Below are 25582 nucleotides of genomic sequence, written 5' to 3'. Positions count from 1 at the left end.
TGTCCTTATAGCAAGTCCCACTCCTCCTGCCGGTCTTTTCAAAATCTCTCTCTCTCTCTCTCTCTCTCTCTCTCTCTCCCTCCCTCCCTCCCCTCTCTCGCTCTTTCACTCTCCCCCCCCCGCTTTCTCCCTCTCTCGGATCGGATCTTGCTTGGCACAGCTTCAGGTCAGCTCATCTCGAGGGTTGTGACACTAGGCGGAACAACGACGTCCACTGGTGGCGCATCAGAAGACTTAGAAGCGAATCAGAGAATAGCTGGGGGACATAATGCCAGTGTTTTTTTTACAGCTGATACTATCATGAGCCTATATCAGAAAACGAATCGAGCAGGGTTTGTTATTTACACTGAAAAGGATTTGGTGCAGTCAACATATTCACTATCTTGCATGACGCTCAAGCCAAAACGATTATAGTAGGCTAGTTACTGTAATTCATCCAAATAACTTATACTATAAGACCATGTGATCATGTGAAGATTACTACTGAATGACTATTAAAAATAAAATGGCCCATATGAGCGAAAGTCCGAACGGGATCAGTTGGTTGAATTGCCTGAACTGTATACTGTAACTGAATAATAATCCCTTCAAAATAATCTATTCTAGGTGTGTGTAAAAGTCAGCTGGGAACTAAATGGCACGCACCGACATTTCTGTTAAAACGTGGGTCAGCTCTTGGCAAAATGAAACATCCGCAGATTTGATTTTACTGCACTAATTCAGAATGTGTTCATCCTGAATTGTGGCTTCCCCTCTAAAGTCCGACATCTACTCCATGAGACCTGTTGAATGCTGACAGCAAAAGTAACCGCGCCATCTTGTGCCCGTAGGAGGAAACACCAACTCCAGACAGAGCGAGCTGTATCTTCTGCTTCTCCCAGGTGGTGGAGGCACAACACCATGTATTCAGTGGCAGTCAAGGTGGTACTCTTTTAGTGCTGATGGGAGTGAAGGAGGTCTTTTTCAGTGGGCCACAGTATTTTTTTTAATAGGGGATGATCTGAGAAATGGGAAAATGAAGTTCTTCAATATATTAAAGCCTAAAACGTGTTTCTCTTTACCAGATTGACCTCAGTACGTAAATACTGAGCTACATTACTTATCTTATAAGGGAGGAAATTACAATTACGCATGTTTTTGTTCTTTAGGCTCTGTGACTCACAGTTTACCTCGGCTGTGAAGCCCTTACAATGCACCGTACCCAGGTCTGTGGGTTCAAAAGTAATTGGACAGTTACAAACAAAATCAGCATAATAAATCCGCTTTTTATGTAACAGTATAAACACAGACACTTTGCATCTACCCACATCCTTCAGCAGCCACTCGTGCCCAAGTCATAACAGCAGCACCACCAAGATTGGCTGATGAGGGTTCTGGATCATGACAAAGGTTGGTATACACCGATCAGACGTAACATTATGACCACCTTCCTAATATTGTGTAGGTCTCCCTTGCACCCGCAGAACAGTTGTGACTCATCAGAGAATGGACATGGGCCTTCTGAGGGTGTCCTGTGGTGTCTGGTAACAGAATGTTGTTAGTGGGGGCCTTCGGGTTGAGGGGAGGGGCCTCTGTGGATCATCCCACAGATATTTGATCAGTTTGGAATTTGGAGGCCAGGTCAACACCTTGTGCTGTTCTTCATGTTTTTTGAGTTGTTAAAAACCGTTTTTGTGTGTGTGTCTGTGTCAGGCTGCATCCTGCTGGGGATGGCTGCTGCCATCAAGGAGTGTCATTGCTATGAGGTGGGGGTGGCTGGTCTGGTCAAGGTGGGTGGTACATGTCTAAGTAACATCCAACAGTCCAACAGTTTCCCAGCAGAACATTGTATTGTCACAAGATGATCAATGTTATTTACTTCTCCTGTCAGTGGTTTTAATGTTGTGGTTGATCTATGTATGTTTTATTGCTCTGCAGGAATGCGTCCCAGTTTATTTCTTCTCAAAAGGGGTGGCTATGGCTCAGTAGGTAGAGCGGGTTGTCCAGAGAGTTAGTGGTTCGATCCCTGAAATGTGCTACATGCGTGACTGTGTGTGAGCGAATGGGTAGACGTGTCTGTGACTGTAAAGCGCTATGACCATTAATTGTTCAAAAGGGTTTTCTTCACCTTGCAAAACAATTTTCTGCACATCCACAAGAATTTGGATGCACGATTTTGCAACCATTGCCATTCAAATTGATAGATTTCTTTATTTATTAGCCTTATTTTCTTCACTTGTATAATCACAGTTGAACTCCCTGGGCAGATAACTCCACCTCCTTGTAAATAATAGTGTTGCTCAATCAGCTATTTTGTGAATGACTGAAGCAACAAAAGACAAAGTTTTAGTAGCCAAGTGTTCCAGTTACTTTCAAACCTCTGTGATTTGGCCACTATGCAATGTTGATGCATGCTGATTTAAAGCTACTCAAAAGAAAGCTGATGCTTTATTTCTGCTCCTTTACGTCTCTGTTTTAGTGTTATCGTCTATTTACTTTACACTCAATTTCCAGTTCATTAGGCACTTGCATGATAACAAACACTTCGTAATGAAGCAATCCAGTACTAAATCTTATCTTGATGATTGTTATGGCATTCAGCATTTGTTTAAAATAGCTGAGAGAGACTCTGATTCAACAGTGTTTTCATTCTGGAGGCTGTGGTTTGTGGTACATTGGAACTGTATTGAGTTGTACCCAAAACTTGTTCCTGTTATTTTGACCTTTCTTACAGTGGCTCATCATAAAATAACAGTCATGAAGGGAGAGTTAGTGCAGGACGATTAAACTAGAATGCATTTATTTTCCTAAACTGTCTAGTGAGTGTATAGCTACATCAGTCAGCCACAACATTAAAACCACTGACAGGTGATGTAAATAACATTGACCATCTTGTGATAATGCCATGTTCTGCTGGGAAACTTTTGGACCTGACATTCATGTGGATGTTACTTAGACATGTACCACCCACCTAGACCAGACCAGTCACCCCCACCCCATAGCAATGACACTCCTTGATGGCAGCAGCCATCCCCAGCAGGATGCAGCCTGACACAGACACACACTAAAAAAAGTACAACTGAAAAAAAACACTAAGAACAGCACAAGGTGTTGACCTGGCCAAATACACTAGATCCCAAACTGATCAAGTATCTGTGGGATGATCCACAGAGGCCCCTCCTCTCAACCCATAGGACCCAAGGGCCCCCACTAACAACATTCTGTTGCCAGACACCACAGGACACCCTCAGAAGGCCCATGTTCATTCTCTGATGAGTCACACAACTGTTTTGGAGGCACAAGGGAGACCTACACAATATTAGGAAGGTGGTCATAATGTTATGTCTGATCGGTGTATGTTCATATTTCCGCAACAAAACTGAGTAATTTGCATTTCTCTTTTTTTTTGTTTTTAATCTAATATATTCTTTTTGTTTGGGCCGTTTCAGCAAGAACACATTGTAAATCCAAACAGTATTCAGAAAACATGTCTTTTAAATGTCTTCCTGTTCATTTTCTTTTGGTCTGTTCTTCACTGTCAAACATTTTGCTGTAAATTCTATCCATTATTCTATCCATACACGCCTACGGACAATTTAGAATTACCAATTAACCTAATGAGCATGTCTTTGGACAGTGGGAGGAAGCTGGAGTACCCGAAGAGAACCCACACAGACACAGGGAGAACATGGAAACTCCACACAGAAAGGCCCAGTCAGCCCATGGATTTGAATCCAGAATGAAACTATAAAAATCAAACACAGTGTAATCAAACAAGACAATATTACATCAACGAACATTAAATCATTTACACTGAATCTCTGTGGGATTGTCAGATAGTCATCTCAGCACTACCCTCATTAACCCTCATATGAGTCGTATCATCTGTAACACTGCAAGTGTTTACTGTCACTGTTTTTTTGTGGCTTTCTACCGCAGTTCCCTCACTTTGAGTGAAGGGGAATTCACAGTCAAACTAATAAATATCATGTAAACGACAGGCAAAGAAGGAGGGGGAGGGAAGGGAGGGGAGGGGAGGGGAACGGAGGGAAGGGGAAGGGAGGGGGGTATCAGCAAGAGAGAATGAGGAATATGGATTTTACACTTTCCCATATTAACTGATCAGTGTTGCACACATTCACTTTTTAAATGAACTGAAAAAAAAACAAGAGCAGAAATTTTACTCATCTTTAGCTCATGTAATTTCTGTTGAACGCAAAAGTCCTCAATCAATATTTTTTTATGGGAAACAGCATATTGCATACTTCTTTTTATGGTTATGATTTCTTTTTAACTCTTTTTTTTAATTCAGATACAAAACTAAACCACAGATGAATCAATACATTGATGGATTAATGGGTTCTCATGTTAAGAACAAAATAAGTGGTGCATCATCAATACTCATATAGCTTTAGAAAATAAACTCAGAGTCGAGTCCAACAAAGACAATATGCACGCAAGTGTGAAAATAGCACGAAAACAAACATGTGAAACAGATTACTTCCTTTAAGGGGCCAACATCCCTTCAAAATCCACATGCAACTTCTCAACTTCTAACATGCACAGGCACACACACACACACACACACACACACACTATATAGGGACAATCTATTGACATAATGCCCTAACCCTAAGCCTAACCGCAAGCTAACTGTAGCCTCTACCCTAAAACCAGGTCGTTTTGTATAGGTTTTAACCTTGAAAACATTGTGGGACATAGCAAAAAGAGCCTCACAACGGTACTTTTCCATGAGAAGATGTCCCCCACAACTTAATAAAAACAAGACCACACACACACACAGTACCAGCAGCCGCCGTCATTGTGCTCACATGCACTTCACTTATACACTTCCTGTTTGCCCTGCTTGCGAGCCACAGTGTGAGAGGCGCAGGCGGCTTTGAGCGCAGCAGAGAAGTAGACGCTTCCAGCGGATGATTCCACAAAACCTGTTTCATGTACTTCGTGTATGTACTCCTCTGCCTTGGCCAGGATGTGGGTTTGTCTGCCAAACTGTGATGTGCGTGGTGAATGAATGGCAGTGACGCCAAACAGAAGACACTTTGCCTTGGACCCTTTGGAATCTTTAGATGCGAACAGTGACAATGGAGACTGGACAGTGAACTGCAGGTAAGACATTCATTCAGAGTTCTGTATATTTTATTTTGAGTTGCTGATCTGTGGCCATGGACGGAGACAGCCATCTCAGTCAAATGAGCTGTATACGGAGATGGTCTTCTCCGGTAAATTTTATGGATCAGTGACTCCATGTCTGACAATAGACTACTTCACCATGCTCACACCGCAATTTGCATGTGGAACCTGATGATTTGTGACAAATTCTTCTCACTGATGCTGTTTCTGTCAAAGCCATCGATTGTCATATTGCTGTGACTCGTGTAAAATTGTGTTTTACCATCAGAGCTCATTTCTCTGCAGTGTAAAAAGTTTGGGTGTTTTGTTTTCAGTCAGAGGAACTGATGGCAGTGTCAGCGTCACAGTGATGGGAAAAGCAGGGCTATCATTCTGACAGCCCTCCTCTTTGAGCTCACAGACCCCCCACTGTACCATTTTGGTAACTTCTGCTTTTGTAGACGCTGTATGTGATTCATGCTTTTTAAAAAAAACTGTGAGGAAGTAGAGATGCAGAAGCACATGTTAGGCGCCTGGACATAGCTTCAAATGCCTCGCTTTAAATGTCTGTGACAGTAAATAGGAACAATAATTTAAGCTAGTGTAATCAGCAGATTTCAGATATCTGCTTCTATGTTTTCGCAGAGCAGATGATGTTGGTTAGATTTTAACATTTAAACGTGAAGGTGTTATTTATCTGCATATGTTATTTTTGGAGAGATGCAAAAGCTGCACTGGACGCAAGGATGCAAATAAGGAATCCTGTTAATTGCTCAAGTTCAGTCTGAGAGGAAAGAAAGTCTGTTAGAGGTCTTTTGGAGCTCCACCCAATAGAAACACTACTTAAGCCAACGCCTGAACTCAACATCCTTTTTACAAGATGAACCAGCCTCTTGTTAACCACATGAGGATTTATGGGTACATTATAATCATGAATAGTTCCTTTTGTTGACAAACCAACAGAAGAAGAAAACTGTTCAGAGAACATATCCTGGGATTAATGTGTGATGAAGATGTTGTGCTGTGGAATTCTCTTATTGGTCGAAATCAATTCACCTGTTAAAATGCCTGCATTCCTGTCACATTGTCATTTTCAGAGAAGGGAAAGTTTCAGAAATGAGCCACAAATGCCTTACATAACCTTTTTTCAATCATGCAGCAATCTTTCAGAAGACACTGCAATGTGTAAAATTACAAGAGTTACCCTTTAGGCCTCAAGCTGATCAAGTCCAAGTGCAGTCTCAAACAGGTTTCAAGATAAGTCACACATCATCACAAGCAAATTGCAGGTTAACTGAATGACTTTTCAGATCTGATGGTTGTCAGGTTGACTGTTGGTCAGCAAAAGATTGACATTAGCACATATTCTTGTAATTGAGTGTTGTCTTAGTTCTTTCAAAAAATATATTCAATATTTAAATATTAAAGCTGTGTGTTTAGTCCAAGTCCTCGTGTTTGTGATTCTGACTTACGTCCATGTCTTGAGTTTCTAACCTTTCGAACAACTTTCGAATATGACTGCTTTTCTCTTACAGTTCAGTCTCTATAAACAATTATTCTCAAAAAGAAAAAAGCGATAAAACTCCTCCTTGCTAAACCACAGGAAGGGATTTTGAATTCTTCTAAGAAATTGTTCAATTGCACAATCATTCTGAACATTCATACAACCACCACCTCCTGTTGAGAAATAAAAATTGTTGGAGTTACACCAGAGGCCATGCATCAGACTCAGGAAGAAAAAAATAAGTATAATATGGATCTTGTTGACTGTAGAGGATTAGATTTGTTCTGTTTACCACAGCTTTCAGATAAGAAGAGATGAGCAGCGATATCACAATATGTTGTCATTCGGGATCCCACTGCAGCACTATGTTATTCACAGAATCACTTCCTGTTTGTTTCTTTACGGCTGTGGTATCAGCAGAATCTTCGAGTTCACCTTTACGATACATACTTTGAGGTCACCACCCCCGTGTGTGTGTGTGTGTGAATACATGCGTATTGGCACATGCACTTCACACCTGCTGTTGTGAAAAAAAAAAAAATAATCATTGATTTAAACCCTTAAGAAACTTGTAATTGCTGAAGTGTTGTTCAGTGTCAAATGGAGCACACAAGGACTTAGTGATGTTTGTGCAGAGTGAAGTGCCATAACATGATGTTACGGCACCTGATATTTGCATTCAGATTTCCATATGTTTGTCAGAGTTTATTGAGGAAGTGAAGACCAGAGGTAATATAAAGTGCCCTGTGTTTTGGTGCTGTAATTAGTTATACTAGAATAGATTGTCGTAATATTAATAGTGAAGCGGATTCTACAGTTGCACGCATTTTAGTTCCCTAAAAAGGAATTATGAACAGAGGAAGTAATCACATTTAAAAAGTCATTCTTATGTCCTTGCAAGGACAAATCAGCCGCACATCATATTAAATAAAAAGGACAATCATGTTTATCTTAATATTATGGCCTTGGAAACAGCAGTTGGTAAAACAATATGACTGCAAAGCCACAATAAAGCCTTTACAAGTGGAAATTCCAATACAATTGAGCAAACTCTGTTAGCTGATAAAGATAATATGACATGACCGAAAGCTATAAAGGAAAAAGAAAAAGATTGCTAGATAAATTGCAATGGGAAAAAAGGTTCTAACGGCAGCCTGATGTGTTTCATTCAACATTTTATATCGGCTTAGTTCATCAAAATGGAAAGTTTTCACCGGTAGCAGTTGTTTGAACTGAAGGGAAGCACTTAATTACAGTAGAGATTTGGAGCTGGACCTCTGTTATTTCCTAAAGTTGTAAAAGGCCAGTTCACATCCAGTAGAGAGACGAGGGGGAGGAGGACTGGACGTGAATATCAAACACTATCAATTAAGGGATCAGTAAAAATGACACACACACAAACACACATATAGATATCTCCTCCCTGGTCTGTGGGAGTGTATCTAAGAGTCCGATCACACAACAACAATAGAGAGGCACCTGCTTCCTCAGCGGAGCAGGGAAGCTATCTTCCTGTTAGGAAGCAGTTGGTAATGGGATCAGTGGGACAGATGGGAAGCTGCCTGTGAGGAGGTGGAAGGAGAGGAAAGAAGGAGGACAACATGAGAAAGAGAGACATGGCCTGAGACACAACACTGGAAAATGAAGTGTTGATACTTGTAATACTCATAATCAAAGTGCGGAGTATGAGACACAGCCTGATACAAAGAATACAGAGGCAGCACGAGAGGATGAAAAGGATTTCCACTGCAACAACTGATCTGGAGTACACTTTGTAATGAAACGTTTGCTATTATGACAAAATTAAAGCTGAGAAGGCATTATCTGGCTTTCAGTTGCTACTTGTATCTTCATGGCAACCCTTTAGAGGGGTAAGGTACAGAATGACAGAAGGAAACCATCCATTCGTGGATGAAATATTGGCATCAGTTGGATTGATTGGGGTGCATGAATGCAGTGAATAGTATGACAGCCTATGATAAAATTGCCTTCACTGTTGTTGTTAAGGAGAGAGGTTTTTCAGTTTAATGGCATATAGCTGACAAAGCGTTTCAATTTTAAGGAAATTAAATTTGATGAGATATGTTACTTTTGTCTCGCTTCATCTCCTGAGTGGGTTCCATTCACCTCTGTGTATATCCTACATATAGCTGGCAGAGATGTTTGCTTGATGGGAACCTTGACGAATAAAGAATTGCACCATTCGCTGGTATTCGTTGTGTGGGCAACCTCACATTTTCTTTAGAAATCTGCTAAACTATATCGGTAAGGTTGGCCGGCTGCTTTTAAATTCTTTTGGAGATTGTTGCACACCACAGAAACACTACTTGTTGTTGTCTAACTGTTGCAAGTTGCAAACCATGAAAAAGTGGAAGTGACCTTGTTGACTCTTAGGGAGATACAGCATACATCCTCTTATGAAACACCACAGACTCATGCATTTGCAACATGACTAGCAGCTCTATGTAAACAGCTATGAATGCTGGAGACTAGGAGCTGAACTTGGTTAATACTGTAGAACCATACACAGAGCCATGGCCATGGTGTAAGCTCTTTGCGCAAGAGATTAGACCAAAGTACTAAAAAAACCTTGTCAAACAGGACTTCGGTTCTGTTAAACTTTCACTGCTCTGCGTGCGGTCATTCCCTCTTTTATTACTTCTACATGTCTCCATTGAACCCCGTCCTGGATGCAGGAGTCATCACAGCTCAAACATATTACTGTAGTTCCTTCCACCCTCACTGGGCTCTCATCCAGCTCCATCCAACCCTTACAATGACCGGAGCACCTTAGCTTGAGTGTCCCAACATGCTTGGATCCGCGACCCCGCTCAGTGCCACCCGGGACACTTCTTAGACACAATGTGTCTCCGGGGAGGAGGGACCGCTGAGAAAAAGAAAAAGGAGCTATGAGGTTGTGTTGTTTATGTCTGGTATTGTCGTTGAAAAGAAGTGAAGTGCTGTGGGATAATTGAGTTTCATTCCTATGGCCTCTTGAACTTGGGCTTGCATGGACTTCCTGCCCCACTTCTGTGATGAGGTTGGAGGGTCGGATGTTTGTACAGTAGGCCTACATGTGTTTCAGTACAGTATATGTCCATTTGGCTTTGTGTCAGAAAATATGGGCAATTGTTTGTGTGATACAATAAGACACATTCTCTTCAGGTGGGTTGTGCCATTGATGGTTTTCTGTGGGGATTCTCGGTGATCCGGGTCATGGTATATCCAAAAACAAAGCTAGTTTTTAATGACTGCTGGTGAGTTTAGTTTATCATGAACATCTGTAGGTGGTGGAAACCTGAAACTCACATGACTAGGGTATATTATTGACTCAATATTCACCTTCCTGGAAACTGAATGGAAAATGAAGACACAACTTCCCTGGCGCTGGTCCAAAGCTAAAAATCCTACCAGTATAGCTGAAGCTCACATTAATACCTTACATCCTGCTTATTTATTTCAGAATTAAAGAAGTGTGATGGAAACAGTGGTGTTACTGGGTGGCTGCCTGCTGCAGTCCTTTTTGGCTTTTTGGCCAGATGCAGGACTTTTGGAACATCTTCATGAAGAGACTCAGAGGAAAGAAACTGTCCAGCTTGTTACTTTTTCTATGTTCTGTATGAATGAGCTTCAGAATGGCTGGTAGTCAGATTTCCATAGTCTAGCTTGTGTTTCTCTCAGTTTTCAGGCAGCTGATTGAGCTCTCTGAAAAACAAGTCAGTGTTCTTTCCCAAATGCCAAACTGCTTTCAAGTGTAGGGCATATGTGTGCATGTGTGTTCTAGGTATTGCTCATGTTGTGGTGACCTAAGTCTGTTTTCACATCACTGGGATTAAAAACAAGTCCACATAAAGCAGACCATTAGTTTTTGAATTTGAGTAAGTCTCCAAGAAATTAACTGAATGTAGCATCGTCTGATTACACACACTGTGTGAGTGTGTGTCAGATAAGGTTATTAGGTGAGTAGGTGTGCAAAGAGCAAGTGAGTAATTCATTAACACTATTCATTTGCAAGCTGTATTTCTGGCTCTCGTGAAGTGGGGAATTTGTCACGCTGTCAAGGGGAAATTTTGAGAAATGCAATCAGGCATTGATGTCATTACTCATCTCTGTCACTGGCTTCACTCCAGAAATAATCTCTTTGCAGATTTCACTGATAAACATGAGAAAACTTTTTTTTCTGCCAGAGCAAATTTGAATTGTTTTGGATGTTTAGAGGAACAACCAATGTAAACATAAGAGTTATATTTTCAGCTCAATTAAAACAGAGTATGTTTCTTTCCATCCGAAATAAGTAAATAAAAAACCTATTTATTCGTGTATAAATTATTATTGTGACTTGATTTAAAACCCATAGGTTGAGCATTTCACTTTTTGAGTCACAAAGCTGCTGGTTTATAAAATATATATTTTAAAAAAGCTTTTCTCGTTTTTTTTTTTAAGGGAAGTATTTGTTCTGTTTCTCAAATTTGGTCATTTTCCAGTACGTCTCCAGTATGTTCACATACACTGCATTTCCATGGAAAAGAAAACCCTATTATTAGGGTTAAAAATACATCAATCAGATAAACAACACTTTATCAGCGACTTAACCTCCAACCACATCATAATGAATATTTATTGAATGTTCCAATGAATTCCAGCCAAACAAATCTGCGTACTCTTACTTTTAGAATCACTGTCTATTAATATCCAGTTTTCAAAGATGTTTTTAATTTTTTTGACTAGCTGCTGATATACTATATCAGGATATTTTGTGGATAAATTATTAAATAACAGTTTGATGCTTTATGTTCTGGGGAGCTGAAGTCTAAATGCATGGAAAACGTAAGAGCAAAACAATTTGCTTCAGTTGCCTTATGTACATGGACACGGACATTCACATTCACGCCATCTGTTGGATTTAGAAGTGGTTTCTTGCTTGTAATAATCCAATTAGGAACCTTTAGTAGACTTTTTGTCTACTAAAGCTCGTCATTTTAAAGATTTTTGGTTGACATCGTGTCAGTATTTTCCAGTCACATTCCTCAGCTTGCTGCTAATCTTGTAAAGACAAAATACATTTTAGAAAATCTGTAGAAATCTAAGGACAAATGAGAGCAAGAGATTGAGATCTAGTAGTTGTAAGTACAATTACACAAAGGAAAAATAAACAAAGTGTCAAAAAAAACACAAGCAACATTCTTTAAATGTGCTTTTTTTGACTGATCTTAATAAGTATAAGATTTTCCCCCAAAACTTCTGTGCAATCGGCAGGAGAATTTGTAAATCGTGAAATATAGTACTATCAGTGGAGAACTGTTCTGAATAGTTCAACTTCTGTTTTTGCTGAAAGACTGTCCTCGATTTTGGTAACTGCATAAGTGTTTGGTTTCACTTATTTTAGGTGGTAGCTTTCAGACTGTGTCATTAACCATCTGTGACCATAAACTTTGTTTATCTACACCAAAGACAGTCAGATCTTAAAAATCACCACTAAGTCCTTTTAGGTTGTCGAAGGGACGCCCCTGTTATTTTCATATGCACGTAGCTAAAGATGAGATGTGCTCATAACAGAACTGAAACAACTTGCCACACCTGGGTTACCCTCGGTTGCTGCATGAAAAACAGGCAACATGCTGATAAACAGAAAGTTTTAAAAAAGTGAACTTCACATTGTAATGAGTCAGTGGTACTTGCAAAATTCCGGTCATATTGAAATTATAAAGCTAACTTTGGTCAGCATGCCTTCACAATCTGTTATTTCCATACCTTTGCTAAGTGTGGTGTTTAATTTAAATCGAAAACCACTGGGCTGATTTTTTTCTTTTAACCTGCCATAACAGTCTTGAAAATTGCGGGCTTTCTTGTTTTAGTTCATCCCTCTGTGTAATGGAAAGATATCCTTAATCCAATAAGAATTCTCAACCTTGCACAATCGAATCACTAAAGTTACTGTAACAACATTATCATTAATACTTTAATTACTTATTTTGAATTACTTCAAAATGATCTTACAATAGTATTGCATGAAACTGTACAAATAATGAGGCATTCACACAATGCTGCTACTTAAAGAACACTGAACCCATCCAAATGTATACTGAGCCATAGGTGCTGAGATGCAAGGTATATGTTGTTTTAAGGTACATACATTATTAGACAGACAAACATTGCCAAACAAATGTACTGCCTTCAAATGGAACTCACAAACCTGTGGTCAGGACATGGGAAGTCGTGTACAAAAAATGTTTCACATTCTAAAGGTAACATCGAAAACAAGTCATAAGAAGATTGTTGTTAGGCAGCTGTCGGCCTTAAAGCTACCAAGGCTCACAATCTGGGAAACTCAATTAAAGAAAAGAAGACAAGATGAGGCTGTTGGGAATATTTGTATTTTAAAACTACAAAGGATTATTCTCATAGAAACAGTACACATAGCATTATTTGAAGACAGCATTAGCGCATGTAGTAAATAGACCTTTAACATGACGGACATTTTGACCTGTCACAGTAGGGAAAGCACAGACATATCGACGATGGCGCAGTTCTATTTAGTGAGCCTGTTAGAAATAATAGTGATTCAGCGTCTACAAAAACTGGACCTGCTCTAAGTGGAATGCAGCCGTCGTTAATATACCTGTGCTGCCTTCAAATGGAACACGTTAAGTTGTGTACATGGACAGGGAGACTACATTGTGTGCATAGCCCTTTGAGCCTGAACTTTCCTCTGTTCACAACATTTTAGTTGGAGAAAGCTGGTCTGGAGTCACTCCGTTGGGAACTGATTATATCCAGGTAAATGTCTACTAGGCCAATCAAATCGTTGGGGCTTTATGCGGGGAATCACCATAGACTGTATATGGGTATCACGGACAAGTAACAGTGACGTATTGGTTGTTGGTTGTATTGGCAAGAATTGAGCCTGTCTACGCCAGGACAGCAGATTAGATGTCTACTGAATAAGTAGTAAGTAGTAATTAATTGATTTTACTCATATTCTAGCCTATCCCAGCTGTCATCGGGCAAGAGGTGGGGTACACCCTGGACAGGTCTCCAGTCTATCGCAGGGCTAACACAGAGAGACAGACAACCATTCACACTCACACCTATGTCCAATTTAGAATACCCAATGAACCTAACCAGCATGTCTTTGGACAGTGGGAGGACCACTGGACAGAACCCACGCAGACACAGGGAGAACATGCAAACGCCCCATTACTCATATTTATAATAATATGCAGCGCTGTTACGTGCATTGCATTACTCTCCAACACTACAGACATGGTTTGGTAACTATGGCAGCGAAACATTAATACAAACAACACTTTGTCTGTTTTTCCTCTGCAGTAGAAATATCCCTTTATGGTTTGTGTATCTTCTTAGTCTAATTTTCATACTTACCGGGTGACCTGCCTCCATGCAAAACAGATGCGATAACACAGCATACTGTCGATGAATAGAGAGGGACTCACACATGCACACACGCTATTACTTGGGAATACATTGGAATTTGAAGATAATATTCAACAGAATGCACGAACAAGGGCAGAGCTGTGTGTTTTATTTTGACACTTCTCTCTCATGATCCCCTGCAGTACCTGAGCAGTGAAGATGCAGCACACCTCGTGCACAGAGGACCGGATCCAGCATGCTCTGGACAGGTGCCTGGACGGACTGAGACAAAGCCCGACAGCAGCACACCATTGGAACGGTAAGACTGCAGCAGCCACACTAGTTGTGTGCACTAACTGAGATTTGGTTATGCTGAAAGGAGTTGAGTTTTGGTGTAGAAGTGACACACTGAAGTTTACTTTGTGTACTGGGGAATTAAAGTTTTCAATGTGACCCAGTGTTTTTATCATGATTACATTCCATTTTTGTCATCATCTCTTTAAACTCATGCATTTAGAGAAATGTCATGTACTTGTACTTGTCATATACAGCATGTACTTCTTCAATAGCACAAAATAAAGGGAAACAGGATCTCACATGTACAACTACCAATATTTACCTTTCCTACCTTCCTTAACTGTAAATGTATTTATTGTTACAGAAGTTGTTAATGTGCATGTTCATACAGACCTGCGTAACCTGCTGTGTCCACTTTTGTTATGCATGTTATTCTCAAGATTTTTAACAAACATTAATAGGAGACTCAGAACGGAATCTCCCTGACAAAAATTAGGCATTACTATGTTCCCACTATATATGAAGAGGAAACACATTTGATTTAGCAGCTGCACGTTGAACAGGGGGTGAATCAAATGACCTTTTGAGATATCAGCTGAAGTCCTCGTATTGCCCGTACTGGTTCACTGAAGAAGAACAGTCGGACAGTTAATGGAACTGTTGTTTTTTTTTGTCAGTGCATTTCCTGCTATGACAAGTCAAAATGTTTTCTGTTTGTTTGGTTAGGTGGAGATCTATTCTTGGTTTGTAGCTGGCTAATCTAGGCCGCGTGCTGTTAAGTGGGGTCAAAAAAAACCTTTTCTAGGAAGGCAAAAGCAACACATGTTCTCAGAAAGAGCCCTATAGGACACCTTACAAAAATAAATGCAGTACGTGGTGTTTAGAGTGGTGGGTGAAACAGAAGCTGGTTGTTTGTTCATGCTTTCTCAACACAAGGACAGTGTGTGACAGACGCTCTGCTAGCACATGGCACACAAGTGGAGGTTGTTGTTGGTGACACTGTTGCTGTATGATGATTGCGCGAGCATATTATTGGGTGTTGGAGGAAGTTGTGTGAATAGACAGCTGGGAGGAAGTGGTGGCAAAGACCGCAACGTGTGAGCGAGGCATCATGAGGTAGGAGATACTGTGGTGCTGGGCGTAAAAACAGGGCGGAAGATAGAATGACGCACACCGGTACAAACATGTCTTGTACCCGGATACACAGTGATGATGGGATTTAGCATAGAAAACATGCAAGATCAAGGTTACATTTGTGCTTCTTTTTCATGGAAAAGGCCTCCATGGCTCCATGTCTGAACAGAAAACGTCCAGTGATGTGCATGTAACGTACGTACGTGAATGTTCATGTACACATGCAGTTGTTTTCTAGTAGCCTTAATTAACAAACTAATTAGGTTACATTTTAACAGGATAATCTGAAACTTGCATTTCAGGTGTTGGCATTTTAGTGAAATAAACCTGTAGAGCTCCCCAGTGAATAGGTGTGATCGTGATGCAAATAGCAGCCTGCTTTTTAGAGATGTGAGAGCCAGAAGGCCTAGGTACAAAGAGCTTAAGAGAAACACGGCGGCAAAGGACAGGTTTCTTGGAAAACATGTCTGTGTAACCTGAACATCTGCTGATGTGCTTCTTGTCTTTTGCACAACTTTTTGTGAGTGTGAAAGCCCTCAGATCGGTGTGGTTTGAGAAACTGTATGCAGTGCTCTCTTATGTTACTTTCTTTGCATTTCTTTTTCACACAGTAAACTGTCAACTTTCTGTTTCAAATTTACTTGATGTCCAACAACTGATGTATTCAAAAAAGAAAAATGCGCACATCATGACGAGAATTATTATTTTTTGGGCATTTGGAAGGACCATCTACATCATAGTCAATGAGCATTTTTAAGTTTGCAATTTTGACTCTTATTTTTCCTTCATTTTGTAATTTCTACTCAAAACAAGGCTTTTAACAATTGCAGACTAAAACTCTTCATTCTTTCAGTGAGTCCTCCATCCGGCCGTATTTGCACACACACAAACATCCTAACTGAAACACTGAACGAAAGGTGATAAAATATATCCTCGAAGTGCGTCAATACCAAACGTGCAAACCTGCAGTTCTTTTATAGCAGCTGCAGAACAAAACACCCATGTCGTGTAGACTGTGTGGTGTGTGGAATGAAAGCGTAACCTTAGTCTTAATCCACTGTCAACACATCACTGTATATGTAGTGTGTAATATATGTGAAGTGTTTAATATCCTGTGCACCGATTATAAAATGTGAGATTGCCAAAGTAATCCCCTTATCTCTTCAACACACCATTGTGTCTGTCAGTAATATAATATGTGACACAGTACACATTCACATCTTAAAGGTCAAGTAATATTTTCTGCCTTTAAACAACTGAGTAATTACCTACTCCTTTCGTGTGTGGACATTATATGTTTTGAACTTTTGTGCTTATTTCAGTGTTGATGTGCTCAGCGGGTCAGTCGATGAACCGCTGGAGCCTGGAGGAACTGGTGAAGAGAGACCCCGAGAACTTCCTCATCCTTTTGCAGCAGATCATCAAGAAGACCAGAGAGGTGAAAGCACACAGATAATACACTTTGTGGGATATGTGGTGTGAATTGATGTTGTAAAACTATGCTATAATATCTAATAATGTACATATGTACAGCAATTAACCACAGCTCATTTTGTATCTGCCTCTCTCTTTCTCTTTGTGCGAGCTCAGGTCCAGGAGCAGTGTCAGTATGAGCTGGTGGCTCCCCTCGCTATCATGTTCTCCTCCACTCTGCTGCAGGTACACATTGTCGTCATCCAGATGTTGTCAGAACATTTAACATCATGTGTAATATTCTCTGTCCAAAAGGTCAGTTAGTTCCTCAATTCAGACCACTGTGACGTTGTTATAGTGACAAATACCTCTGGGACGCTTGCAAAAATACGGTTAAGCACAACAATGACACTGAGTTGCATTTTCCCTTCCTAAAATCAAACTGTCCTTGTAACAGTACACAAAAACCATGTCACCAGAAGATTTTTAATCCATGTGTTACTGGTTAGATAGCTAGCATTTAATATCTGTACATGGACCGATTGATGTTTGTCACACTGATTATGGGTTTTCACAGTTTTAGATGAATTTATTTGCACAACAAAAGGGAAATCTCTGGTTTACAAAATCTCTTTTGCAGTGGGAACTGAGAGCCCCATAGTTGTCAGTTTGTCTTGAAACTTAAAGCTTTGAGGTTCTGTATTAATGTGAGGAATGTACTTTTGTTTCTGTTTTTTTTTAATCAGACAACACTTCATACAGTATGAAAACAACCTCCATCTATAAGGCAAAACTGTGTCAGTTACTTCATAGGTTGTGTAGCACATTTTTAAGTCATGAAGTAATTAAATAACTGAACAGTAATGGTATATTGATATGAACAGTTAGCTTCATTGATTGTGTTAGTTACATTAGTTACATAGTTCTTCATAGTATTCCTCCAAAAGATAATAACAAAGATAATATTTTCATGGCAGCTGCAGAACAAAACTTGTCATAATAGCTGGTTTGTTTTTTGGTTGCAGACACCGTACTGTCCTCCAGACACAGAGCTGCTGGAAGAAGCCATTGAGGTGTTTTGCGGCTTCCTCACCTGGCCTGAGCCTTACTGCAGTGTGTGCAAAAAACTCATCTCCACACTACACCTGGAGATCAAAGCTCCTGGTAAATAGAGACTGTGTCAATTATTTTAATGGTCTCTCTACTACCTTATGTGACTCTTTTTATGAAACTACTCTAATTCCATGTTCACAGTAGTGTTCTTCCAACTGATGTGATCTCTCCCCCCCTAGTGACAACTCAGAGAAATGCATTTACACACGCTGCACATGCTGTGTATCAACAGCAGTGGCAGTGTGATGATAAGGCTTCAGGTTTAACAGACACTTCTTCATTCTAAGGTGACATTGTTAGACAGCGGATGTAGTTTCAGTATTTACCAAAGAAAAGAAAAAAAAAAAGCAGAAACTGCACGTGAATACTCGAACATGAACACTGAAATTTAGAGGAAGAGTCAAAGGAAGTGCCAAAACACAAATACCAACTGAATGAATGCCTTTAAATGACGTGGGTGAATGAGGACAGGTCAAAGACAGAGCACACTTTGTGTTCAGTTCTTCAGTTGTATTAGCTTTGATGGCCTGCATTTTATTATTCAAATGCTTAAAATCTAAATGTTGAGACATAGTGGATATTTTAGATGCCCACAAATCTTCATGTGCCTGTAGTTTTCTTGTTACCTAGTTTTTGTTAAAAAGTTTGTTTTCCACTTTCTTCGCAGGAATTTCTTTTCAGAGACTGGTGAGAGAAGAGCAGGGCCTGAACACCAACCAGTGCTCAAAAACCATGTAGGTCCATGTTATATCACTACTCAGTGAAATATATGACAGTTAGAGACTACACAGCTATAGAATTTGCTGCATACATTGTGCTGTACTGTTTGTAGCAGAGTGAAATGCTCTTCATCTTCTATAAGGCCAGCTGCTACTTAGTCACTGATTCCAAGCAAGTGCTGGGGATGTTTATGTTTAGTGCATGTTATCTTAGCACCTTCTGCTTTCTTGTTAAAACAGCAGTTTTATCATATCATCAGTAAGTTTATCTATTTTAAAGAAAAACAGCCCCTAGTGTCCTTCTTAAACTAGGTGAGTTACAGGTATGTGGGTAACACTCACTGGACCTGGAAAATCCCCTTTTACACCTACTAAACCACATCACCATCATAACATCCTATATGCATCCTATCGCGAGTGAAAACTTTTACCGCTGACACCATCTGTCTGCTTCCTGCAGGACTGTGCTGCTGATGAACCCGAGTGAAGTTCCTGCCGACTTTCTCTCAGTGGCTGAGCAGCTCAGTCGCATTCAGCATTCACAGAAGGAGAGCTACGTCACATTGATTAAGCACGCCTTCCAGTCCACCCTAGGCACCAAGTACCCTCTTCACAGCATTCACAAAGTCCTGCAGGTGTGTGCTCAAATCAGTCCATTGTCGTTTTTTTACACATTTCAAATTTTATATATTTTAAGTTGATTGTCCCAGTAACTGAGCAGTTAGGATGCACTGAACACACTGGAAGAAAAGAAGATCTAAAAAGTCGTAACATATTATGTTTTTTTCATGAAATCTAAAAATATTTTAAGCATTATTAGGTTTGATTTCTCTTATTAAGTAAAAATTAGCACAAGTGTACTAATCTAGATTTAACTTTAATTTATTTTATTATGGTTAAGGTTAGATAAACTAAATTTAGATTTTTGCTCATCCCTGTGGTGGTCTTTGGAATATGTTAATTCTTAAACTGATTTTAATTTAAAGATAATTTTGTGTTTTAAGAATTATTATTTTAAGCTTTGAACATTTTTCTTTGTAGCTCTGTAGAGTAATATAGAAAATGAGATGATAATTGACATGGATATTGTGGTTTTTGCAGGCAAAAACCGTGAATGAATTGGGGGAGATCTTCTCCTTGGTAAGTGATGTCTTGGAGACTGCTGCCTCCATGAGCGACCCACTGAAAGGGCGCAGTCATGTCATCCAGGAACTGGAGAGATTGAGGGAGAGGATGAAAATCCCTGCATCCAACGGAAGAAAGTCTGATGGTAAGAGCACTGGTCTGATTTACTGGGAGATGGCAGTGTAGTACATGATGAGCATGGTTAAGATAATCTGTTATCTTTCCCTTTTCTGTTTTCCCTCTTAGGAAGGCTACAGACGCTACCAGTGCCCACAGCCAAATGTCACATGTTTCACTGGGAAAAGGACAACTTTGGTAATTTAGTCAATGCACTAATTTCATATGTGGGAATTCTCTTTTTGATTTGAGCGTGCAAAGATTGTCAAATCCATATGATGGGCAAATCTCCCTAACTGTGTTATTTATTTTTTTTACTAAATATGATTGTTATTCTAATTCCAGATGTACTAAATACCCTTTTGAATAATGAACTTGATGACTTGGCCACTAATGGGCAGCCTGCAGATGATGAAGTTGATATCGATGATGACGATGATGATGATGATGAGAATGATGACGATGCGACAGAAATTGATGTGGAAGAAGACGAGGGGGAAGAAGACAAAGAAGATGAGGAACATGGTTTGGTATCGCCATCAATCTCCATCATTCCTAATGACTACAGCGGCGGCCATCGTGCCTCCACCTTCTCCACCATCTCCTCCCTGTCCAGCGCATCCAAAGACTCCATGTTCTCCACGTTGTCTGTAGCCTCAGAGTCCTACGCTCCCTCCCTCTACTCTGTCGCTTCGGGAGCTGATAGTGACTACTTCGAAGATTCCGATGAGTACATCTGCTCGTCTCCCGTTGCTGAAAAATGTTCGCCAAAGTCAAGCAAAGCATCGGCTCGACTCAGCCAGCACTTCTACCGGCTCTTCGTCAAACCCAAGAGCCCTCGGTCACTTTACCGAGCCAAAAGTTTAGGAAACACTGCATCAAAGGACATTTTAGTGGTGCGAGAAAAGCGTTCCAACTCTCTACCGCAGCAAGTCAAGTTACGCAGTCCTGAGCCCTTACTTTCACCACAAGGTCAAACTCTCAGACATGTGTGTTTCCGAAGGCGGCCTATTCTAAGCAGCGATGAGGACAGTAAGAATACTACGCTTAGGGTGGTAGTGTTTGGTGCTGATCATGTGGCAGGGAAGGTGGCCCGAGCCTACAGTAGCCTGAGGAGGAAGGAGAGTGCATGTCCACGTCTCAGCAGGGCTTTCAACATTCAGTTCTACTTTGTGCCTGTGAAGAGAGACTCAGGAGTAAATCGGAGGTCTTCTAGTCCTGTGGTTCAGGCTGTAACAAAGGGATCATCACCATCTAACGTAAGTAGAAGAATACTCCGACCAAACTTCAAATACCAAACATAGAGTTTGATTTATAACATAGTGTACAACATAAACTGTCAAAGAGCTCATCTTTACAACAAAGGCACCCAGTATTTGCAGTGTTTGCAGCCATATGAGCTGCAACTTCCCTGTTTAGTTTTAAGTGTCTCTTTTGCTCAAACAGGATCTTAACCACATGGGCACAGGAGACAGCACTAATGACATTGCCCATCTCCTTGGCATGTTGGACCCTTGGTACGAAAGAAACACCCTCAGCCTGCTTAAGTTGCCTACCAACGTCGTCTGCCAGGTACAACTGGAGTGTAACTTTTACACCTCCAAACCTAAACTAATCCTAAACTTTACCATTCATTTTTATTCAGCTAAGAACATTTTTGTTCCACCAGTGTAGTGTTTCATTACCATAGTCCCTGAAATGCATGATATGCTATAATCATTATCAGATTACATGATCTGACACATGTATACCTTTCAAAATACCCAGTGTTCCTACCTCCATATGTATTGTGTAACTTTATTAAAATATATAATTATTGTTGCAGCAAACTTCAAAAACTGAATCAGAGTCCTACGATAGCTCATATGAGCATCGTCTGCCCATTCTAGCTGAGTTGGTCCTGTACTACTGCCGTCATGCTGCCCGCCCAGCTCTAATCCAGCTCTACCAGGCCGAGGTCAGACACACGTTTATATAAAAACGCACTCACTGTTTTTCCCCTGCCTTACAGCTCATTTCTTTAGCTATAGTTCTGTCCTGATATTGACATTGGCATCTTGTGATTGAGAATCTGTCTTGTTGTAGCTGACTTTAGCTTGCGGAGAACGGAGGACCGAGGTGTTTGTCCACTCCCTGGAGTTGGGTCACACCGCAGGAACACGAGCCATTAAGGCCATGGGTGAGTGTGACACGCAGGCCAGGCACATCCTAGCAACCTCTCCATATTTCTGTGCCGTGAAATGCATCATAGGCTATTATGAGGTTGAGACTAATTTTATGGTAGAGGAACATCTGCTATTTCTATATCATGAGTCAGTCCACTTCTACTTTTCTAGTTTCACTTGTCATCATGTACTTCTGATTTTTTTTAATTTCCTTAGAGAACTGACATTCAGGGAAAGCTGTTTATGTCGTGTGTTTAGTAGTTGCTGTGGAAATTACTTTTCCTTTCCGCACAGTATATACACAGGAGCTGCTATTATGCTACTATGCATAAAAAACACTTTCAGCAAGTGTTGAGATGCAATGATAATTTTCATGCTTCTTTAGTGTACTACTGTACACTCACATGGGTCACTGTTATGTGTGTTCTTTTGCCACTTAAGGTGCTGCAAGTAAACGGTTTGGCATTGATGGTGACCGAGAAGCAGTGCCTCTAACACTGGAGGTGGTGTACAACAGGGTAAGATGGTGTTTCATTTGATCCTCTATCAAACTTTGCATCTTGACGTGCATATTCATAGATATGTCATCTTATCAGAAGGTAAAAACAGGACAATGTGAACTGTCCCCTTTAATAGATTTTAACTTCTTTCAGTTAGACTTTTCAATCAAGAGGGAATGCCCACACAGTCAATGGAAGTTAGTAATGATGTCTTGACAAAGCTTTATAGTTTATCTGGTGTAAGGCGTAAAAAACACCATCTCTTAACTTAAATATTATAGTATCTTAACTATAAAATTAATCTAGTATTTGCCATTTGTTTCATCAGTTTTTGCTCTTGCTGAAATTCTTGCTCTCTGGTTGCATTTATGATCGCTAATCTTATCCTCTTTCTCTCCTCATTCAGGTGGTAATTAGTGGGAGAAGCCAGTGGAAAAGAGAAACCAAAGTCTGTACTTCAGTAAACTTAATCAAAGCATGCAAGAATCCTGAAGAATTAGGTATGCTGCCACTTGATGGTGTGAACTTTTTGTGCTTGACTGGGAGCCTTGTTGTGTATTTTAATTATTGTTTCTGACACTCATTTGCCTAAAACTGTCTCCGTCAGACTCAAAAATGGAATGTCTGCAGCTCACAATGACTGAGGTCCTGAAGAGACAGAACGGTAAAAGCAAGAAAGGCTACAACCAGGTGAGCTAGATGTGACATCAGCCTGTCTCGGTGGTTTGTGGTTAACAAGGCACAGCGGTGCTCTGCTTTCACAAACAGCCCTGCAACACATCCTCTATTTAAAGACGGAGACCTCAAAACATCCTTGCTGGCATCTCAAACTCTCAGCATAATTTCTCATCTCATATACAGTATGAGTATGTGGGAAGCTTTTCAGACAAAAAGCCACAATAACAGTGTGACCTAGTTTAGATTTGGAGCATTGATTTATGATAGTCATCGCAAACACAATGTAGACCTATTTAATAGTTCAAGAAATTTTTTACATCTCAGAACAACCAAGACAAGCTCTGAAAGGGAATTAAGACGTATAAAACAATTCATATTTTTTGAGACATATTCCACAATAAAACCTTTTAGATTTTTGTAAAATATGTATTTATGAGAGACCGTGCATTAAGTCTTGTTCTGTTCCTTACTATTGTAGCAGTTGACGACAACTGAAGTGAAGGTGGACAAGGTGCAGGTCAGCGGTGCTGGAAACACAACTTTTGCTGTGTGTCTGGACCAGGATGAGAAGAAGATACTACAGAGTGTCACCAGGTGGGGGAGAAAGATAAACAAATGCACAGGAATTGATGTAGACATGCACAATGTCTGTACGCCGCTAGCTATGTGATTGACTTTTTTTATTAATACCAAAGCAGCTGATTAGCTGAAACTGATTAACAACCCCCTCTGTTACTTAACTGACCAGATCAGTTAAGTGTCTGACCTCACAAATGTGCTTCTGGAAGAATGGTCCAAAATTCCCATAAACACACTCCTAAACCTTGTGGAAAGAGTTGAAGCTGTTCTAGCTGCAAAGGGTGTGCCGACGTCATATTAAACCCTATGGATTAAGAATGGGATGTCAGTTAAGTTCATATGCGTGTAAAGGCAGACAAGCGAATACTTTTGACAATATAGTATAGTGTATGTTGTATTTGTATCATCATCAGATTCTACATATACACTTTAGTGAGATGTATGTATCTATGACAGATGTGTGTTTATCTCGTTCTTCCTATCTTCTTTCTTCTCTCTCTTTTCTGCCTCTACCCGGCCTGCTCAAGGTTTCTTCCTGTTAAAAGGGATTTTTTTTCTTGCCGCTGTTGTCTTCAGGCTTGTTCTGGGGGTTTCACACCGGGTTTCAGGCTGGGTTTTGTAAAGCGTCTTGAGACAATTTATATTGTTATTGGTGCTATATAAATAAAATTGAATTGAACTGAATTGAATCAATATCCCAGAATTGACTTGATGCGATACTCTTTCTCTAACCCATATGTCTCCTTCTGTCTCACAAAGGTGTGAAATATCAGTATGCTATAAACCTGACAGCTCCTCTGACTGGAGGCTAAGAAAATCCCGGACCTCTGCTCAGATACAACCTCTCCACCCAACCTTCTGCTCCCTCCTCTGCCTGCCCATAGTCACTTTCAGCGGAGCTCTTCCCTGACACTGCTGGCCACTGGTTTATGTGAACTGAAAGGACAGATTCTCTGCACACATGTTGTGAATACACACACTGACTTCTACACGCAGAAAAATGCACAGTTTCCTTGAAGATTTTGACGTCATGTTGCTGGCCACCTCAAACGGCAGTTGGATGCAACTCTGATACATTAGAATTTGAAGGGGAAATTACAAAACTCCAGACTTGGCTGTCTTGTGGTGTTAATTTTATCATACATCTCAAAAGCTAAAAAAAGATGAACTGAATAGTTCAGGGGAGGTGTCTGTGTCTTGTTTTCTCTGTAAAAAGAAATCATTCTTTGTAATTAAGGGAACCATTCAAATTTCCTCCGTCAGCTTTTGGTTCCTCTTTTTGCGTTGACTGAGAAAATAACAGGGTTGCTCAGTTGCTCCAACAGAATGAATTTTTGGTGCACTGGGAACATCAATATGCTGTAATAATAATATAAATTATGTAAATGTTGGGGTCAAAGTTTAATCGCTTTTCTCTAGTTCAACCTAAATGGACACTGTACTATATCGAGACTCCATGAGCAGGTAGTATCAGATGTATCAATGGACACTATATGTACTTTATGTAAAATACTGTATTGCATAGCGTGACTTGATCACTTAATTTTTATGTCTGTTGTATATAATAGTAAAACTATTCTCCTAAGGAGTTAAACTGAAGTTACTGTTTAAGTGGAATTACATATATGTGACCAGCAGGGGGTGCTAATGTCTTTCTTTTCAGACTTTGTGACTTTATTGCAATAAAGTTGAATTATATCCCATGGTGATATGATAGACAAGATGGTGCTGTACATTTGAATGCATATTTTC

The 25582-nt window shown here is 40.2% G+C and overlaps 1 protein-coding gene across 2 annotated transcripts; it reads left to right on the top strand.

Annotated features, from left to right (window-relative positions):
* The first annotated feature begins 4665 nt into the window (after nt 1-4665).
* pik3r5 (phosphoinositide-3-kinase, regulatory subunit 5) lies at nt 4666-25553 on the top strand. 2 transcript variants are annotated; one of them, XM_084567788.1, is made up of 19 exons: nt 4666-5109; nt 13344-13393; nt 14194-14309; nt 16744-16859; nt 17012-17080; nt 17860-17998; nt 18615-18681; nt 19127-19301; nt 19768-19936; nt 20038-20106; nt 20254-21167; nt 21355-21480; nt 21734-21865; nt 21994-22087; nt 22515-22591; nt 22980-23073; nt 23181-23263; nt 23730-23845; nt 24590-25553. In XM_084567788.1, the coding sequence occupies exons 3-19, from the start codon at nt 14210-14212 to the stop codon at nt 24738-24740; spliced, it is 2691 nt and encodes an 896-aa protein (XP_084423914.1). In that variant the 5' UTR covers nt 4666-5109; nt 13344-13393; nt 14194-14209; the 3' UTR covers nt 24741-25553. The 2 variants fall into 2 exon arrangements, with proteins under 2 accessions (XP_084423914.1, XP_084423913.1); XM_084567787.1 differs by lacking the exon at nt 13344-13393.
* Nucleotides 25554-25582: the final 29 nt, after the last annotated feature.

The sequence above is a fragment of the Chelon labrosus genome (assembly GCF_963514085.1).
Source record: "Chelon labrosus genome assembly, chromosome: 2".
Classification (NCBI taxonomy): domain Eukaryota; kingdom Metazoa; phylum Chordata; class Actinopteri; order Mugiliformes; family Mugilidae; genus Chelon; species Chelon labrosus.
Note: the sequence above shows the minus strand (reverse complement) of the source record. Positions and strands in the feature narration are given on the sequence as shown.

Bases quoted from the DNA above. Each gene is read 5' to 3' on its own strand.
- pik3r5 (XM_084567787.1), top strand. From the start codon at position 14,210: ATGCAGCACACCTCGTGCACAGAGGACCGGATCCAGCATGCTCTGGAC. The intron at 16,860-17,011 runs GTGAAAGCACAC...GTGCGAGCTCAG, and splicing joins TCATCAAGAAGACCAGAGAG to GTCCAGGAGCAGTGTCAGTA. The intron at 18,682-19,126 runs GTAGGTCCATGT...TGCTTCCTGCAG, and splicing joins AACCAGTGCTCAAAAACCAT to GACTGTGCTGCTGATGAACC.